Source organism: Ictalurus punctatus, chromosome 26, assembly GCF_001660625.3.
Source record: "Ictalurus punctatus breed USDA103 chromosome 26, Coco_2.0, whole genome shotgun sequence".
NCBI lineage: Eukaryota > Metazoa > Chordata > Actinopteri > Siluriformes > Ictaluridae > Ictalurus > Ictalurus punctatus.
Window position 1 is genome coordinate 14,519,399 of NC_030441.2, and position 15,223 is coordinate 14,534,621.

The following is a 15,223-nucleotide window of genomic DNA, read 5'->3' on the forward strand; positions in this document are numbered from 1 at the left end:
GAACACGCAAACTCCCCACACAACTCCAACCCCAAAGGTGCAAGGCAAACATACTAACCACTAAACCACCGTGCTCCCAGTCAGTGGAAAACCTCATTTCGTGATTAAAGAGTTTTTCTTACAGGAAGCGATCAGTGGTTGGTCATCTGCCATGCCAGTCAAATTGGTTCTTTCTTTAAAAGTCACATTTATTGATAAAACATACCAGATTCTCTAGCCAATTATAAAAGTTCTGGCTTGAGAACCTATATCAAATAATCAAATAATTTGTTCACTGTGTACTAATACTTCCTACAAACAAGCCATAAATGAAACACTTCTTTTGGATTAGCAAACAGACTGAAATTCTCAAATACAATGCCTGTAAAGCACAACAAAGTGCTTCATGCCAGGAAGCTACTTCACACTAACAAGCCACTCATGCTGCAGGTTCATAAAGCCGTCCCATACATTAACTCCATAAACAAAGCGCTACAGTGACGAATGCTTGGCTTTCGCTTGCCGTAATTAAATAATCACATTTAAACAGAGGATGTACTCCAGGAGAGCTCTCTCTCAGAATAGAGAGACTGCGTGTCCATACGGCCAAGGCGATTAAAGACGCATCAACTAAATGAGTTCTCCATCGCCATGGGGGACCTTCTGGCTGCAGGAGCCAAGGACACAAGCACCTCTCACAACGCCAGCCCTGCTGGACACTAATGAAGCCGGCGCTGGCTAGAAGTTTTCTCTCATGCTGATCTATTAACAGCTTCTGCTAAATCAAACCCTAAGCCGGACTGTTTATGAGAAATGTATGAGCAGAGATGTCTTATGAGTACATAACATGGAAAAAAAAAAGAAGAAGAAAAAAAGTTGCACTGTTGCATCAGACGTGTAAAGAGTACACAGTATTAGAGTTCAGTGGATCAAGATTATACCCTTGGATCTTCTGAATAAGGTGTTTACCCGCACCAAATTTTTTTGGGAAAAAAAAGGCATAAAAATAGGAGCGGCTGTGGTTCAGGTGGTAGATATTCGGTTCGATTCCCAGCCCACGTGACTCCACGTGCCGAAGTGTCCTTGTGTAAGACACTGAACTCCAAGTTGCTCCTGATGGCAAGTTAGCGCCATGCGTGGTAGCTCTGCTACCATTGGTGTGTGAGTGTGTGTGAGAGAATGAGAATCAGTGTAAAGTGCTTTGGATAAAAGTGCTATATAAGAGCAGACCATCTACCATTCATTTACCATTTATTTACCATATTCCAGTGGTGGGAATCAGAATTTTGGGGATCCGAATATTATCTTACTCTGAATCGGGCAAGCGGATAGCGGTGTTCACATGACTCAATACTCATCAGAATATTATCAAAATCCGATTAATAATAATAATGAGCATGTAAACGTAGCCATTGTTAACGACGGTCGCAGCCATAATCACAGTCGAACAGGCTACAAGATCACAGTGCTGCATGTTGTCTCCACCTAGTGGACAAACAACACAAACACATGGCACAAATCCGGCTTATTTATTATTATTATTATTATTATTATTATTATTATTATTATTATTATTATTATTATTAGTTTCATTATCATGTCGAGCTGTCTCCTGAAATCTCATGCCCTCTCACAAGACAATACAAATACAAATTCTCTCATCTTCAGAGGAAAAACCAACATTTATAACAATGACAGACATATGATTTAAAATACTGGATATATGAAAGCACACACAGACAAAAGGACATCATAGTACAGAGAGAAAGATAAAGATAAAATAAAAACAAGGCTGAGGGGAAAATGCAGGTGGAAAAAAAAGTCCCTTATTAAATAATACAGTCTCTTGGTGAATTGATGAAATGTCTTCTAGAGCTAATTTTTCGACTGAGCCTGGTGAGATTTATCCTTGGCTTGTGCTGTTGTCAGAGGCCTGGACCGGAAAGAAAAGACACAAAGGTAATGTATCCAAGTTCATGTGCAATGTTAAATATTAAAATACACTGCTGACATTTTACTGAACTGAGAATCAATCATGCATTTGTATAAAACTATACTCTGACACAAGAAATAGTAGTCATATACATAATACAGACATATACAGTAGATTTAAAGACAAGAGCAGAGCATTACTACAAGGCAGTGGTAAATGTAAAAGTCGCTCTGGATAAAGGGTGTCTGCCAAATGCCATAAAAGTCAACAAACCAAAAAAACAAACAAACAAGATGAAAGTATTTTGCTCCTGGTTTACTAAAAAGTTTGAATGTGTGAACATGTGCACGCTTGATCACAGGCCAAGGCAGGTATTTTTTTTTAAAGGGGGGGAAAACAAAACAAATGAAAGGAAAAGGGGTAAAAAAATAAAAATAAAAAAATGAAACGCATTGTTTTCATTTGTTTTTATTTCAAAGCAAAACTAAAGAAAAGCTTAGAGGAACGCACACGAGCTGCTTTTCTAACCACAAAGGATTCTGTCTCTCACGTGAAAAAATAACACATCACCTCCATTTTGCGTGTTAATGAAATTTGCAGTTTGGGGAATTTTTAGCTAAAGTGCAAAATATCAGGTGGCGTTTATGCAAATAGATTCGTTTAGCACATGCAGCGCAATCTATATCATCCTGCAAGTTACTTCTGACATTGGGCGAAAATTAATGACATTCACCCTGAATGCACACCAGACGTGTTGCCATTCTGAGACTGGGTCGGCTATACGTCCGAAAGTTTGCGGACACCTGACCGTGACACCTATATGGGCTTGTTCGACAAACCGTTCCACACTTATTACTCTTTTATAATAACCTCCAAATTTCTGTGAAGGCTTTCCACTAGATTTTGGAGCGTAGCAATGAGGATTTTGCTCATTCAGCTACAGGAGCATTAGGTGTTGGGTGAGGAGGTCTGGCGATCCAGTTCATCCCAAAAGGTGTTCAGTGGAGTTGAAGTCGCTTTAGAAATGGTTCTAGAGTAAATTAGCCTTAAGGCAGGTACTACATTCACGGAAGTGTGTTTAAAATAAATAAAACTGTTTTTATTTTTTTCTTCTAGTTTCTAAGAACTTGTTTGACTGAAGTTTGTACAACATATTTCAGTTACCTTAAGTGTGTCCGTGGCTCTGCGTAGCTCCTTTATAACTGATGAGAGCGCTTCGGGGTTAATGCCCTGCTCACACAGCCGCACGCAGATGGACAACGACTCCATGTCGAGCCCAGTGTTAAGGAGTCTCGAGATCTCCAGGAGAACTGAGGGACACACAAACGGGTACAGTACTGAGAGGGAATATAAAAAAAAAAAAATGACAAACTGAGGAACAATAACACGTTAACTAACGTGTAAAACAGTACTCGTTTTTTTCTACAGTGCCCATTACGAATTAACACGACAAGTAACGTTACAACAAGAGAACTGTGGAACTGAGTTAGCATGCTATCTGATTAATATAAAATGTAAAACTGAGGCTGTGGTTCAGATGGTAGCGCGGGTTATCCACTAATAATAGGGTTGGCGGTTCGATTCCCGGCCCACGTGACTCCACATGCCGAAGAGTCCTTGGGCAAGACACTGAACCCCAAGTTGCTCCCGATGGCAAGTTAGCACCTTGCATGGCAGCTCTGCTACCATTGGTGTGTGAATGGGTGAATGAGACACAGTGTAAAGCGCTTTGGATAAAAGCGCTATATATGTGCAGACCATTTACCATTTAGCACCAATGTGCCAAATTTCAAAACTTTTACCATTTAGATCTTGAGTTATTGGGCACTTTAGGGAGACAATAATAATAATAATAATAATAAGTTTCTGTTATTAGACTTATTACATTATGTGCTGCTTCTGCCATACAAGTCTGTGTGTAAGCGGATAAGGTATTGGAACGAGAGCATTATTAATATAACCGTGATTTGAATTGTAGCTGGACCTACTGTAGAGCTACTGTTACAGTAAACTAATCAACACCTTCGAAACCCAATCAGAACTGAGAACAGGGCTGTGGTATTATCACAGAGAACATGACAATGCAAATAGAACCATAAGCCCCTTTCACACATCTGTGTGCACATCTGTGCAGCTCTAATGCGTGTGAGTGTGTCTTGGAGAAGCACCGTGAGTAAACGCATAATCACCTTAGCTACCGAATCCTTTGTCACGTGATCACTGGAGGTTTATTGGTATGGCACTTTAAAAGGCCAGGTGCAAACTATTTGGGGTGGCAGGAGGTTTTGGGGGCGTGTACAATTGACATATTCATGAATATTCATAAACACAGCATATTATGTTTTTTCCTAGGCCATTTTTGGAGAGTTATTAGGGATGATAGGACACTGAATAAGGTTTAATTTTTACGTTTTAAAATTGTATACTAAAACCGATGTATTTGTTAAGCCACTTAATAAAAACATATATATTATAATACTCTGACGGTAATAGTTAGCTCGGCTTTATTAGGGTTCAAATCAAAACACTCAACACTAAATTCATTCTGAAAATAATACTGCATTTTATCCTGTAACTAAACACTTGATCTTCGTGAGAAACCGCACACTCACCGTCCATCGTTTCCCGGACAGAGTTCATGTTTGTATTCGCGGCACTAGCCATGACCGCTAGCTTAGCAGCAACAATCCTTCTTCCTCTCCGTCTGGAGTTTTCCTTCCGATCCGAAATTATTCTTTATGTTAGTTTTAAAAAAACGATTTCGCACTTAGATAAATAGATCTTTCTATTTATTTAAAGATTTAAATATTGAGGTCCATTCACATCTCACGATCACTAGAAACGTATCAATAAAGTTTCGAGAGATTTGAACGGAAGTGAGCGACGTCTTATTTTTGCGCGTCTTTCTAATTGGCCAGCTTGCCTTCCTTCTGCATTGTGATTGGCTAGCGAGTGTTGAGGGAAAATTAAATCGAATGTTTGAACCACCTTAGGAACCATTGAGGAAACGGGTGCCTGGATTTTCGTTGGTGCTTGTGTGAGTAACTATGGAGCTTATTTTCCTTCTTTTCACTGAGCTTGATGTTAAAACCAGCACTGATTAATAGCGATGTGCTGAGATATTAATCACACATTAATATACATATTTATATTTAGAGCTAACATCTCCCTCTCCTTTCTCTCTCACTCTCTCTCTCACCTTTCTCTCTCATGCTCTCTCTCTCTCTTTTCCCACTCTCTCTCCTTTCTCTCTCTCTTTTCCCACTCTCTCTCTCACTCTTTTCCCACTCTCTCTCGTTCTCTCTCCTTTCTCCCTCTCTCTCTCACCTCTCTCTCTCCTTTCTCTTTTTATTCTTTTTTTTTATTTGCTTGGCTTCAGGATTCTCTCTGCTTTATAGTCTCTCATATCACCGCCGAAGGGAAGATGGGAGATGTAGTCGAGATCCAGATCACACCAGAAACCCCGGGGAGACCCGCCATCCTCAACCCGTTTGAGAGTCCCACCGACTACCACCGCCTGCACGAGCCTCTGGTGCCCAGTCCATCTGTGTTCAAGTGTTCAATCGCCTCCTCCGCTGTGAGTAACCTTCACTGTTCCTTTTGCTGTCATCCCTCCATATTACTTATATACAGTGGACCAACAAGCTGTTTCTTCAGGACCACAAGGCAACACACAATACAGTAGCACGTTACACAGGACTACTTGACTGTGTAAGATGAATTATACAATGATGTACAGTAAATACTCGGGGCAATAAATATTCAGGAGTAATTACACAGGACAATATATACTTGGGACATTAAGTACTCAGCACCATATATTTTATTTATATATATATATATATATATATATATATATATATATATATATATATATATATATATATATATATATATATATATATATTAGTGCTGTGAAAATGTATTTGCCCTGATTTCTTCTACTTTTGTGTATATCTCTACTAAATAGTTTCAGAAATTAAAACAAAGGCAACCTGAGTAAACACAAAACACAGTTTTTAAATGATAATGTTATTTATTGAAGCAAAAAAGTTATCCAATACCAACTGGGCCTGTGTGAAAATGTATTTTCCCTCCCGTAGTTACTAATCCCCCAAATCTATGAAACTGCATTCATAATGGAGTTCAGCTGGATTAGACACAACCAGGCCTGATTACTGCAAACCCTGTTCCATCAAATCAACACTCAAATAGAACTTTTTCAACAGCATGAAGTTGGTTAAAAGGTTTTACCCACTAACACACTGTGCCACAATTAAAATAAATTCCAGAAATGTTGAGGAAGAAGGTGATTGTAATAGGTTAATCAGGGAAGGGTTACAAAGCTATTTTAAAGGCTCTGGGACTCCAAAGAATCACAGCGAGAGCCATTATCTCTAAATGGAAAAACTCAGTACAGTAGCGAACCTTCCCAGAAGTGGTTGTCCTTCCAAAATTCCTCCAAGAGCACAGCAACAACTCATCTAGCAAGTCACAAAAGAGCCAAGGACAACATCAAAGGACCTATAAACCTCTCTTGCATCAATAAAGGTCACTGTTCATGACTCCACTAACAGAAAGACACTGGGCAAAAATGGCATCCATAGAATAGTGGCGAGGTGAAAACCACTGCTAACCCAGAAGAGCATTAAGGCTTGTCTGAATTTTTCCAAGACACACCTTGATGATCCTCAAACCTTTTGGGAGAATATTCTGTGGACTGATGAGTCGAAAGTGGAACTGTTTGGAAGACAGGTGTCCCGTAACATCTGGCATAAACCAAACACAGAGTTATACAAAAAGAACATCATACCTTCGGTCAAGCATGGTGGTGGAAGTGTGATGGTGTGGTTATGCTTTGCTGCTTCAGGACCTGGGTAACTTGCAATAATTGAGGGAAACATGAATTCTGCTCTCTACCAGAAAATCCTAAATGAGAATAGCCAATTTTCAGTCTCTAAGTAACTTTTTTTTTGCTTTAAATTAAAAAAAACAACAACAACAACAAAAAACTGTATGGTACGTTTACTCAGGCTGCCTTTGTTTTATGTTGTATTTCGTGTGAAGATCTAAAGCTATTTAGTATGAGATGTACACAAAAACAGAAGAAATCAGGATGGGACAAATACTTTTTCACGGCACTGTATATTTTCGGGACAATAAATACTCAGAAGAATATATTCTCAGGACATTATACACTTCAACCAACAAATACTCAGGGGAATAAATACAGATACATATTTTCATGACCGTGTCCTGTATTTTCAGGGCAACAAATACGCTACGATAAATGTTTAGTCCAATAAATACACAGGACAGTATACTGTACTGTATATACTACTACGAGGACAAGTAGTATACGCATAGTATACTGATGTAGCATTATACAGTATTCAGGTTTGCTAATACAGCCTTGGAGCACTGTTACTATTTGTTTTCAAAGGGAATTGACCCGAATTCATGTTTTTCAGACACCAGCAAAGTTCAAATGGTCCATCGATGAAATGGCAAGCCTCCTCCCAGTGCACATAGACCCCGAGGATATTCACCGCCAGGCTTTGTTTATGAGCCAGTCCAGGTAAGACATGCTGTACGCAGAACTGGGATCTATAACGAGTGCTAATTTCACTGCTCAGAACAGCTTTATTGTGTGTGTATGTGTGTTTTTTTGCCTTTCACTAAGGACGGACGCTGAAATTGAGCAAAAGCGACAGAATGCGATTGAACAAGTAAGACGTTTTGTTTGACACTTCTCAATATTTCACATCTATCACTTGGCAGTTTGATCCAGTTTTGATTCAGGGTGCTACACAATGATTATAAAATGAGTTCAGCTTGATGGCATTCCCATATGAACACTTGCAGATTTTTAAAACTGATATTTTTCTCAAATAATTTATATTCCTTCCTTTATTATTTTATAATGCTGAATTTTTTTTAAATTATTTTTTTTAATTATTACTATTCGAAATGGTTAAACAGAGATTCACACTGTAGTTACGTGGGTAAATCTGTTTGTCGTTTTAGTTTTTCACTAAAGGTGCTATAGTTCCGTCGCCATGGGGACCGCTGGCGAGTAAACAGTCGACGCTGCTGAGTCACGAGAAAAGTAAGTCAGGTCATGTGAAAAATGGTCGTATTTGTATGGTACACATCTTTTAAAAAAAGGACTTCAAACTTAGTCCTGTATGGAGAACCCTTAAAGGTTCTGCCTAGAACAGATTAGACCCTTTTCAATTCCCTTCAGAAGCTGTTTTTATGAGTGTACAACATTATCGATAGTGTTTTGTAATGTGCACACAACGATTAGACGTGTCGTCCGTGTGGTTGCAGGTTTATCGTCGCCGCTTGTAACGGAAGAACAGCCATCAGCAAAGAAAATACACGGTTTGTGTTTCGTAGTTCAAGCCACGTTGTTTTTATACTTTCCATAGAATGTGTTTTGAATAATGTCCGTCTTTTCCTGTGTGAATTACAGCGACCTGTCAGACAACTTTGTCTTTACCTGTGGACTTCGATATTGAAAAAGTATTGGGTAAAAAATTTTTTTATTTATTTGTTAACATTCCTTACATGTTGATGTAACAAACCATCACTTTCAACTTTATAGCAGTTCACGGATGTCGCTCTGGTTGGTGTTTGTGGGTGTGGCCTGTCCAGCTGTTTTGTACTTCTGATATAAGAAGGCAATATATAGATTCACCATCAACTTTAATAGGAACACCTGTACACCTGCACGTTTATACTGTTCTCTCATCAGCCAATCATGTGGCATCAGTACAATCCATGAAATCCTGCAGATACAGGACAATACTGTTCACATCAAACATCAGAATGGTGGAAAAAGTCTGATCTTTGTGACTTTAACTGTGCCATAGTTGTTGGAGCTAGATGGGTTGGTCGGAGTATGTTTAGCTTTTTTTAAAAAAAAAATTCACATATATATAAAATGCAAACCTCTTCCAGGTGATTACTATAGGATGGATGAGGTCTCGGAGCAAGTTCAGGAGAGCCTCAGCTGCTCTTCACTGAGGCGGAAGCTTTTCCTCGACGGCCATGCCAGTGGCTCAGATTCATCCAGCCCTCCCAGCCCGGAGAGAGAGGCCCACGGTGGGAGCAGAGAGACGATATCACCGGTCATCGTATCACCCGTGAAGTGTGGGATCACAGCCACGACGCCTTCGTCCGTGAGTTCTGGACATAAATACACACAACTGTAGAATCAGAACACTTACACGTTTCGGCACTAGCATATTAGCCAACATGCAAATTTGCATACAAGGATGTCTGCATACTAGCATACTTGAGCACTAGTATACTTGTGTACTCTTGCATACTCAAATTCTTTCATACTATTATAGTTGAACTCTTGCACATTATCATCCTCGAACAAGAGCGTACTAAATTACTAATATACTCGAGCACTACCGTAAATGAACACTTATACTAGCATACTTGAACACTAGCATACTGGTGCACTTGAGCTCTTGCATACTAGCATACTCTAAATTTTGCCTATTAACATACTTGAACATTTGCAAACTCGAACTCTTCACTTTAGCATATTCAAACAGTAGCGTATTAGCATACTTGTACTCTTACATACTAGCATAGTTAAACTCTTGCATACTATCATACTTGGACGCTTACATACTAGGATACTAACATACTTGAACACTACCATAAATAAACACTTGTATACTAACATACTTGAAACGTTGTATATTAGCATACTTTAACACTTGGAAACGTGAACGCTTGCATACTGGCTTCCTCCAACACTAGCATATTAGCATACTTGAATTGTTTCATACTTGAAAACTAGCATAGTTGAACTCTTCCCTGCTGGGCAAAAAAACAACAATATAAAAAACATCCCAAAAATTCTAATGGTTTCCACTACCAATACCATCAGCTAACCATTAAAACCATTACCATTATTGGTCTTTAATGGTGTCTACTAGACATAACATGCCACCAATAGAAGGCAACAAATTACCAGTAGAAACCCCACATGGACCTTTACAGTTTCCATTAAAACCAATACAATTCCCATTAAAACCATTTCAAATTCTCTGACTGTTTCTATTGTGTAATTTTTTTTTCAGCAGGGTTGTACATTAGCATACTTGTACTCTTGCATACTAGTAAATGTAAACTAATATACAGCAGTATCACAAATGAACACTTGTATACTAGCATACTTGAAATTTTGCATATTAGCATACCTTAACACTTGCAAACTCGAACTGTTGCATACTAGCATCCTCGAACACTAGCATAGCAGCATACTTGCATTCTTGCATACTTGAAAACTAGTATACTTGGATACTAGCATAATTGAACACACTTTTTCACGTCACCTGGACTGTAAAGTGTGGGATCTCCTGTACCTCTCCTGTACTGTACTTTTACCAGCGTATTGTGTTGTTATTCTCTCCGTCTCTCTGTTGCAGGGTCAGTTCTCATCCAGTCCTATCCAGGAACGAGGTCGTGCTTATAGTCTGGGCAGCATGACCAGTCCCATGTTTCCAGAACTGTCGTCTCCTCTGTTTAAGTCCCCCACCGTGTCCCCTATCGTCCTGCAGCACTCGATCACACCTCAGTCAGGTACAGATCCACATCAAGACCATCAAATGTCAGTCCGGAAAAAGTGTCGTAGCGCAACGTTATGTCGTTAAAATTTCCGAGAGATTTATGTAGGTTTGGAAGTCGTAAACAAATAAGTCATAAAACACATCCATAAGTTTGTGTGATTTCTCTGAGAAACTGGATGTTGAATGGGGCACATACACACGTGTGTGTGTGTGTGTGTGTGTATATATTATATTATATTATATTATATTATATTATATTATATTATATCATATCATATTATATTATGGGCCTTAATGAAGCTCTTCTCCTACCCCTGCTAGGTGAGAGGAAGCGATTGTCCTTCCTGACTCCTGACGGTCTTCCTTCCTGTAGCCAGAACGCGGCTGTAAACCGGTGTGGCCAGAGCCCGTACGTGGAGGGCTGTTCTCCCATTCGCAGCTGCTCTCCTCTCCGCGCTCACCACAGCAGCAGATCCTCCTCCGTCCTCCAACCACACCTCCAGGACAAGGAGGACATCTTCCTCAGCGAGTCTTTACCCACTATGGTGCTGGACTCGTGCTCCCCCGGGGTCCAGGCTAGGCATGGCGAGAGCCAGGGGTCCCTGCCCGTTTTGGAGAGGATGGAACAGAGCGAGCCAATTGAGGACGAGCTGGGACAAGCGTCTCCTCGTCCGTTCCCTGAAGAAGACGAGGAGGAAGAGGAGGTGGAAGAGGTGGCGAGCGGAGAGGAGTTCTGTCGACTGAGCAGCTCGTCCAACGGAGAGAGTACGCGCATGTTCGTGTCGCTGCTGGCTGAGAGGAGCATAGCGCCGTATGACATTAGCATGCAGGTCCGTATGCGCGCCCTCAACTAATGAGACTCCTAGGCTTAAATCCTATTAGGCTGAAAAATTCCGGATTATTCCTTTAATACCAGAACAGGCTGAGACAAAATGGCTGCCTTAACATCCAACCTTTTCTTAACCACATGAATTTCAATCTCTTTCAACTCTGACGTGTTTTTAAAAAAAATTTTTTTTAGTTGACTTGAACAGTCATCAAGCTCGAGCGGTGAGCACCAGATGCTGTAGAGGGGCGGATGTCCTCTAAGTCTTGTAAGATATTCGAACATGCTGCTAATAACAAGAGCTCCAAACAGAATTATGCAAATTAAGCGCTCTAATGAACTATTCGTATCGCAACGAATTTTAATTTTGCTTTTACATGCTGATTTACTTTTAAGATCATCGTTTTAAACCGTGTCTCGTCCGCCAAGTCTCAGTAATGATGCTGCGGATCACTTTTAGTCTAAAACGACACCTATTCGAATTGTTCTGTTCATTTAAAGGAACTTCTCTTTAATCTGGTTTCATGTCTGTTGAATTGTAAGGGGATGGTGTAAAAGGTGCCGGTCCATATAATGCTATCCATGAGGATATTAAAGGAACATTTTGGTTTAAAAAGATAAAATAAAGTAAATGTACACCATGTTCCACGTAACACTAAGGCAGCCCATCAGCCCATGACTCGTTCGCTGTCTGACGTTGTGCACTGGAGCTATGACTCTGATGGAGCTATGACTCTGATGGAGCTATGACTCTGATGGAGCTATGACTCTGATGGAGCTATGACTCTGATGGAGCTATGACTCTGATGGAGCTATGACTCTGATGGAGCTATGACTCTGATGGAGCTAACCGATAACGGAAGTCAATCTCAGCCAAAATGGTTTGTATACTCACTTCAGACGATATTGTTAAGCTGAAAATCTCATAGAACTAAATAGCATTCTTGTACAAGAGTGGAAAAGTATCAAATTGAATGAAACATTCATGTCCAAACACGGGAAGAGTATGGGAATTCAGAAAACACGGCCGTTCAACTAAAATGTTCAGTTTCTAGACAATTCCCAGATTTTCTTCCTCACGTTTGCCCTTTTCACGATCTTTTAAAACCCCTCGAAAATCACTGAAAGTTTAAAAAAAATGACCACAAAAGGGCAAGAACCCTGTTTAATGTTATGTAAAAATGTACAAGGCAATCTGTATTTACTCGGGTAAGTTGATAGTGAAGCTATATTTTAATTGGGGTCACTGCCAGCTAGCTGTATGGAGCAATTTCACCTTTAAACTCTGGGAGGCGGAGCCTAACGTATGTAACGTACTGTATCGGGGATGATCTAGTATGACATTTGAATCAAATTTTTTTAAAAATAAGTCCGTGTATGTATGGCTGAGGCAGTTGCAGTCTACGTCTATTGTGTATACATTAAATTTAAAGTTCTTGGGGGGGATATCAGACACCAAACACGTCTCTGAAGACGTGCAGTGACGTGTGATTCGTCCCTCGTGTTTTTTTTCCCCAGGTGGACAGCGGTTATAACACATACTCCACGTGCACCATCAGCCTTATGGACGCCGTCAGTACAGACAGCCAGAGCAAGGAGCCGCAGGACACACACACGACCGAGGAGGGACTCGCTCACTCTAAACACACTAAGTCGAAGGTAACACACACACACACACTCACATTCACAGATCGGAGGTTCTCGTTTCACTGATCGCACTAAACCACATGCAGTCCTGTTTCAAGGCACGTTTTATTGTACACACCGTTCACGTTTGTGCGTTCATGAAATGATCTAATCAGCCAAACAAGTTGTAGCAGCACAATGCACAAAATCGAATGAGGAAAAACGTGATCACGGTGAGTTTGGGCGTGGCATGGTTGTCCATTCGAGCTGACCAGGTTTATCATAGTTTCAGTGAACCTGTGCACTGGGTAGCCTCAGATTCCTGTTCTTGGCTGACAGGAGTGGAACCTGATGTGCGTTCTGAGATGCTTTTCTGCTCACCACCGTGATCATGTTCAGCTAGAACCAGTCCTCTCAACAACAAGGCATTTCCCCCTGACGTTCGAGCCCTCGACGTGTATGTGCTCGATTTTATGCATTGTGCCTGTGCCATATGATTGGCTGATCAGATAACTGCTTGAATGTGTTCCTTTTAAAGTTAGTCCTTACCTGTTTAGCGATTTAATTAAACAAGTTAAATCACAATTCAATGCATGTTAATTTAACTATTGAGACAGACAGCTGAAATCCAGCTGTGGTGTTTTCCAGCTGTTACTGCCATCCCACTGAACACGAAGGACGGATCAGGGACTCCACGTCTTTCCTCTCCCCTCTTCCCAAAGCTCAGAAGAACTGTTTACACGGTGCTTTTTTATACCCAATGCCATGCTGTTATACAGTGAATTCTTGCACAGGTGACTTATCTTTAACATCACGAAACAAAGCGACGTTATTGAACAATTTTACCTCATGGAGTTCTCAGACTCAAATTGTGATAGATGGATATATGCTCCGTTTTATTTAAAAAGTGTCTGAATTACTGAATAGAAATGTGTACTGGCATTAATTGGTTGATTTTTACTTGATATGGATTCCCCCTCCCTCCCTTATGCAATTTTTGTACATTGATGTATGCTCTTGATTATTTATGAACTCATGATTAGAACCACTAAAGTGCAGATGAGTAATAATCGGTGTATTTAATGTTGCTCTGTGCAGCATTAAACCTGTGTTTCTCCTAAATTGCAATAAATGATTTTGATATGAAATTGAGATGAAGTTCTGAGTAAATGAGCTTGTCTTTCAAGCTTAAAGTCGCATGTGTCATTATAAAATCTATACTGTACCAAAAAGCTACAGATTTTTATTTTTTTTTTTTTAAAGTGCCTGCATCCTGAAAGATTAACATCTTATTCGTTTTCACAGGTTAAAGATTCTATTATGGCTTGTGAGAGAGAGGTTTGGAGCTTTCCAAATTCATTCATTCATTCATTCATTCATTCATTCATTTATCTTTCTTCAGTAGACCTAACTACTTTAACCTGGTCAGGGTTGCGCTGGTTGAAATCACTAAATTGACTATAATTTAGGAAACCCACTAAGTTCGGCTACCAACAAAAATAACTCCAGGAGTATGCGGGATTAGTCAAAATTCCTTCTGGAGCTGCTGGGAGTGGGATTCAATGAAATGTGTATGATGAATGTAAAAATTTGGTGGAAATGGACGAGTCGTGCAAAAAAAAAAAAAAAAAAAAACGTAAAAATAAATAAGTACACTAAAATGGCTAAAATGTTTTTCTTTTAATGTTAAATTATTTTGATCCAGGAGATTTGTTTAAAAAAAAAAACCCTCATTTTAATTAATAACAGTTGCTGTACTGTCATAGGGGGTAAATTTATCATGAACTTCTTCCTGAACCAAAGGCCAGTGAAACAGAATAATATAGCACCCAGAAATCCAGTCACACTCCTGAAACCGACCTAGAATTCGTACGGATCATAGCGAGTAGACCCGACTGAACGAAAGCGAATTTACAGAGAGATATAAAATTGAGCTTTAAAATATAACGAGTCAGATGGTGATGCTGAAATGTAGTCGGATGTCTCAGCGATCCAGTTTGGGTTTCTTTGCCTCAGGTTCCGGTTCTGGTAACGACACACTGACACCGGGGATCTGAAAAAGGGAAGAGAAAAAAAAAAAAAAAAAAAGGAGGAGATTTGTAATATGCGATACATACATGTTTCCATAATACATATTTATAAAATCACAGTAACTGCTGAACATTCATCCCATTTCAGTATACTCATCAGCATCAGTATACATGAATTCAATTCTGGATTATTAACCACCACCAAAAGAACAAACTTACTAAGACCTTTAAA

At 39.8% G+C, this 15,223-nt stretch overlaps 3 protein-coding genes and 1 long non-coding RNA gene across 8 annotated transcripts in view; 1 reads left to right on the top strand and 3 right to left on the bottom strand.

Moving 5' to 3' along the window:
• Positions 1-1,642: 1,642 nt before the first annotated feature.
• On the bottom strand, positions 1,643-4,788 carry mzt1 (mitotic spindle organizing protein 1). Of its 2 annotated transcripts, none has more exons than XM_047151138.1 (3): positions 4,525-4,771; positions 3,077-3,249; positions 1,643-1,912 (listed from the first exon to the last, which is right to left on the bottom strand). In XM_047151138.1, the coding sequence occupies exons 1-3, from the start codon at positions 4,574-4,576 to the stop codon at positions 1,883-1,885; spliced, it is 255 nt and encodes an 84-aa protein (XP_047007094.1). In that variant the 5' UTR covers positions 4,577-4,771; the 3' UTR covers positions 1,643-1,882.
• Positions 4,789-4,806: 18 nt separating this feature from the next.
• On the top strand, positions 4,807-14,113 carry bora (bora aurora kinase A activator). Of its 2 annotated transcripts, none has more exons than XM_017458093.3 (12): positions 4,807-4,949; positions 5,292-5,489; positions 7,384-7,490; positions 7,596-7,641; positions 7,940-8,021; positions 8,246-8,299; positions 8,391-8,447; positions 8,879-9,099; positions 10,369-10,522; positions 10,831-11,339; positions 12,854-12,994; positions 13,610-14,113. In XM_017458093.3, exons 2-12 carry the CDS (start codon positions 5,337-5,339, stop codon positions 13,628-13,630), a joined length of 1,545 nt encoding a protein of 514 aa, XP_017313582.1. In that variant the 5' UTR covers positions 4,807-4,949; positions 5,292-5,336; the 3' UTR covers positions 13,631-14,113. The 2 variants fall into 2 exon arrangements, with proteins under 2 accessions (XP_017313582.1, XP_047007208.1); XM_047151252.2 differs by having other exon boundaries at positions 4,867-4,949; positions 5,311-5,489.
• Positions 8,444-10,954, bottom strand: LOC124626347 (uncharacterized). The gene is made up of 3 exons (XR_006981122.2): positions 10,822-10,954; positions 8,870-9,106; positions 8,444-8,706 (listed from the first exon to the last, which is right to left on the bottom strand). It is a non-coding gene; the product is annotated as an uncharacterized LOC124626347 (long non-coding RNA).
• Positions 14,114-14,622: 509 nt separating the features above from the next.
• Positions 14,623-15,223, bottom strand: part of dis3 (DIS3 exosome endoribonuclease and 3'-5' exoribonuclease) — a 12,717-nt gene continuing 12,116 nt past the window's right edge. For all 3 annotated transcript variants that reach the window (XM_017458092.3, XM_053676130.1, XM_053676129.1), the window contains exon 21: positions 14,623-15,014. In XM_017458092.3, the coding sequence (XP_017313581.2) occupies positions 14,946-15,014 (69 nt within the window). In that variant the 3' untranslated portion in view covers positions 14,623-14,945. The remainder of the gene's footprint in view (positions 15,015-15,223) is intronic.

Excerpts from the sequence above, each read along its gene's own strand:
- mzt1 (XM_047151138.1), bottom strand. The coding sequence starts at position 4,576 with ATGGCTAGTGCCGCGAATACAAACATGAACTCTGTCCGGGAAACGATG. Across the intron at positions 3,250-4,524 it reads TGTCCGGGAAACGATGGACG|TACTGTACCCGTTTGTGTGT; the intron begins GTGAGTGTGCGG and ends ATTCCCTCTCAG. Across the intron at positions 1,913-3,076 it reads GAGCCACGGACACACTTAAG|GCCTCTGACAACAGCACAAG; the intron begins GTAACTGAAATA and ends TTTCCGGTCCAG.
- bora (XM_017458093.3), top strand. The coding sequence starts at position 5,337 with ATGGGAGATGTAGTCGAGATCCAGATCACACCAGAAACCCCGGGGAGA. Across the intron at positions 7,642-7,939 it reads GACAGAATGCGATTGAACAA|TTTTTCACTAAAGGTGCTAT; the intron begins GTAAGACGTTTT and ends TTGTCGTTTTAG. Across the intron at positions 12,995-13,609 it reads CTAAACACACTAAGTCGAAG|CTGTTACTGCCATCCCACTG; the intron begins GTAACACACACA and ends GGTGTTTTCCAG.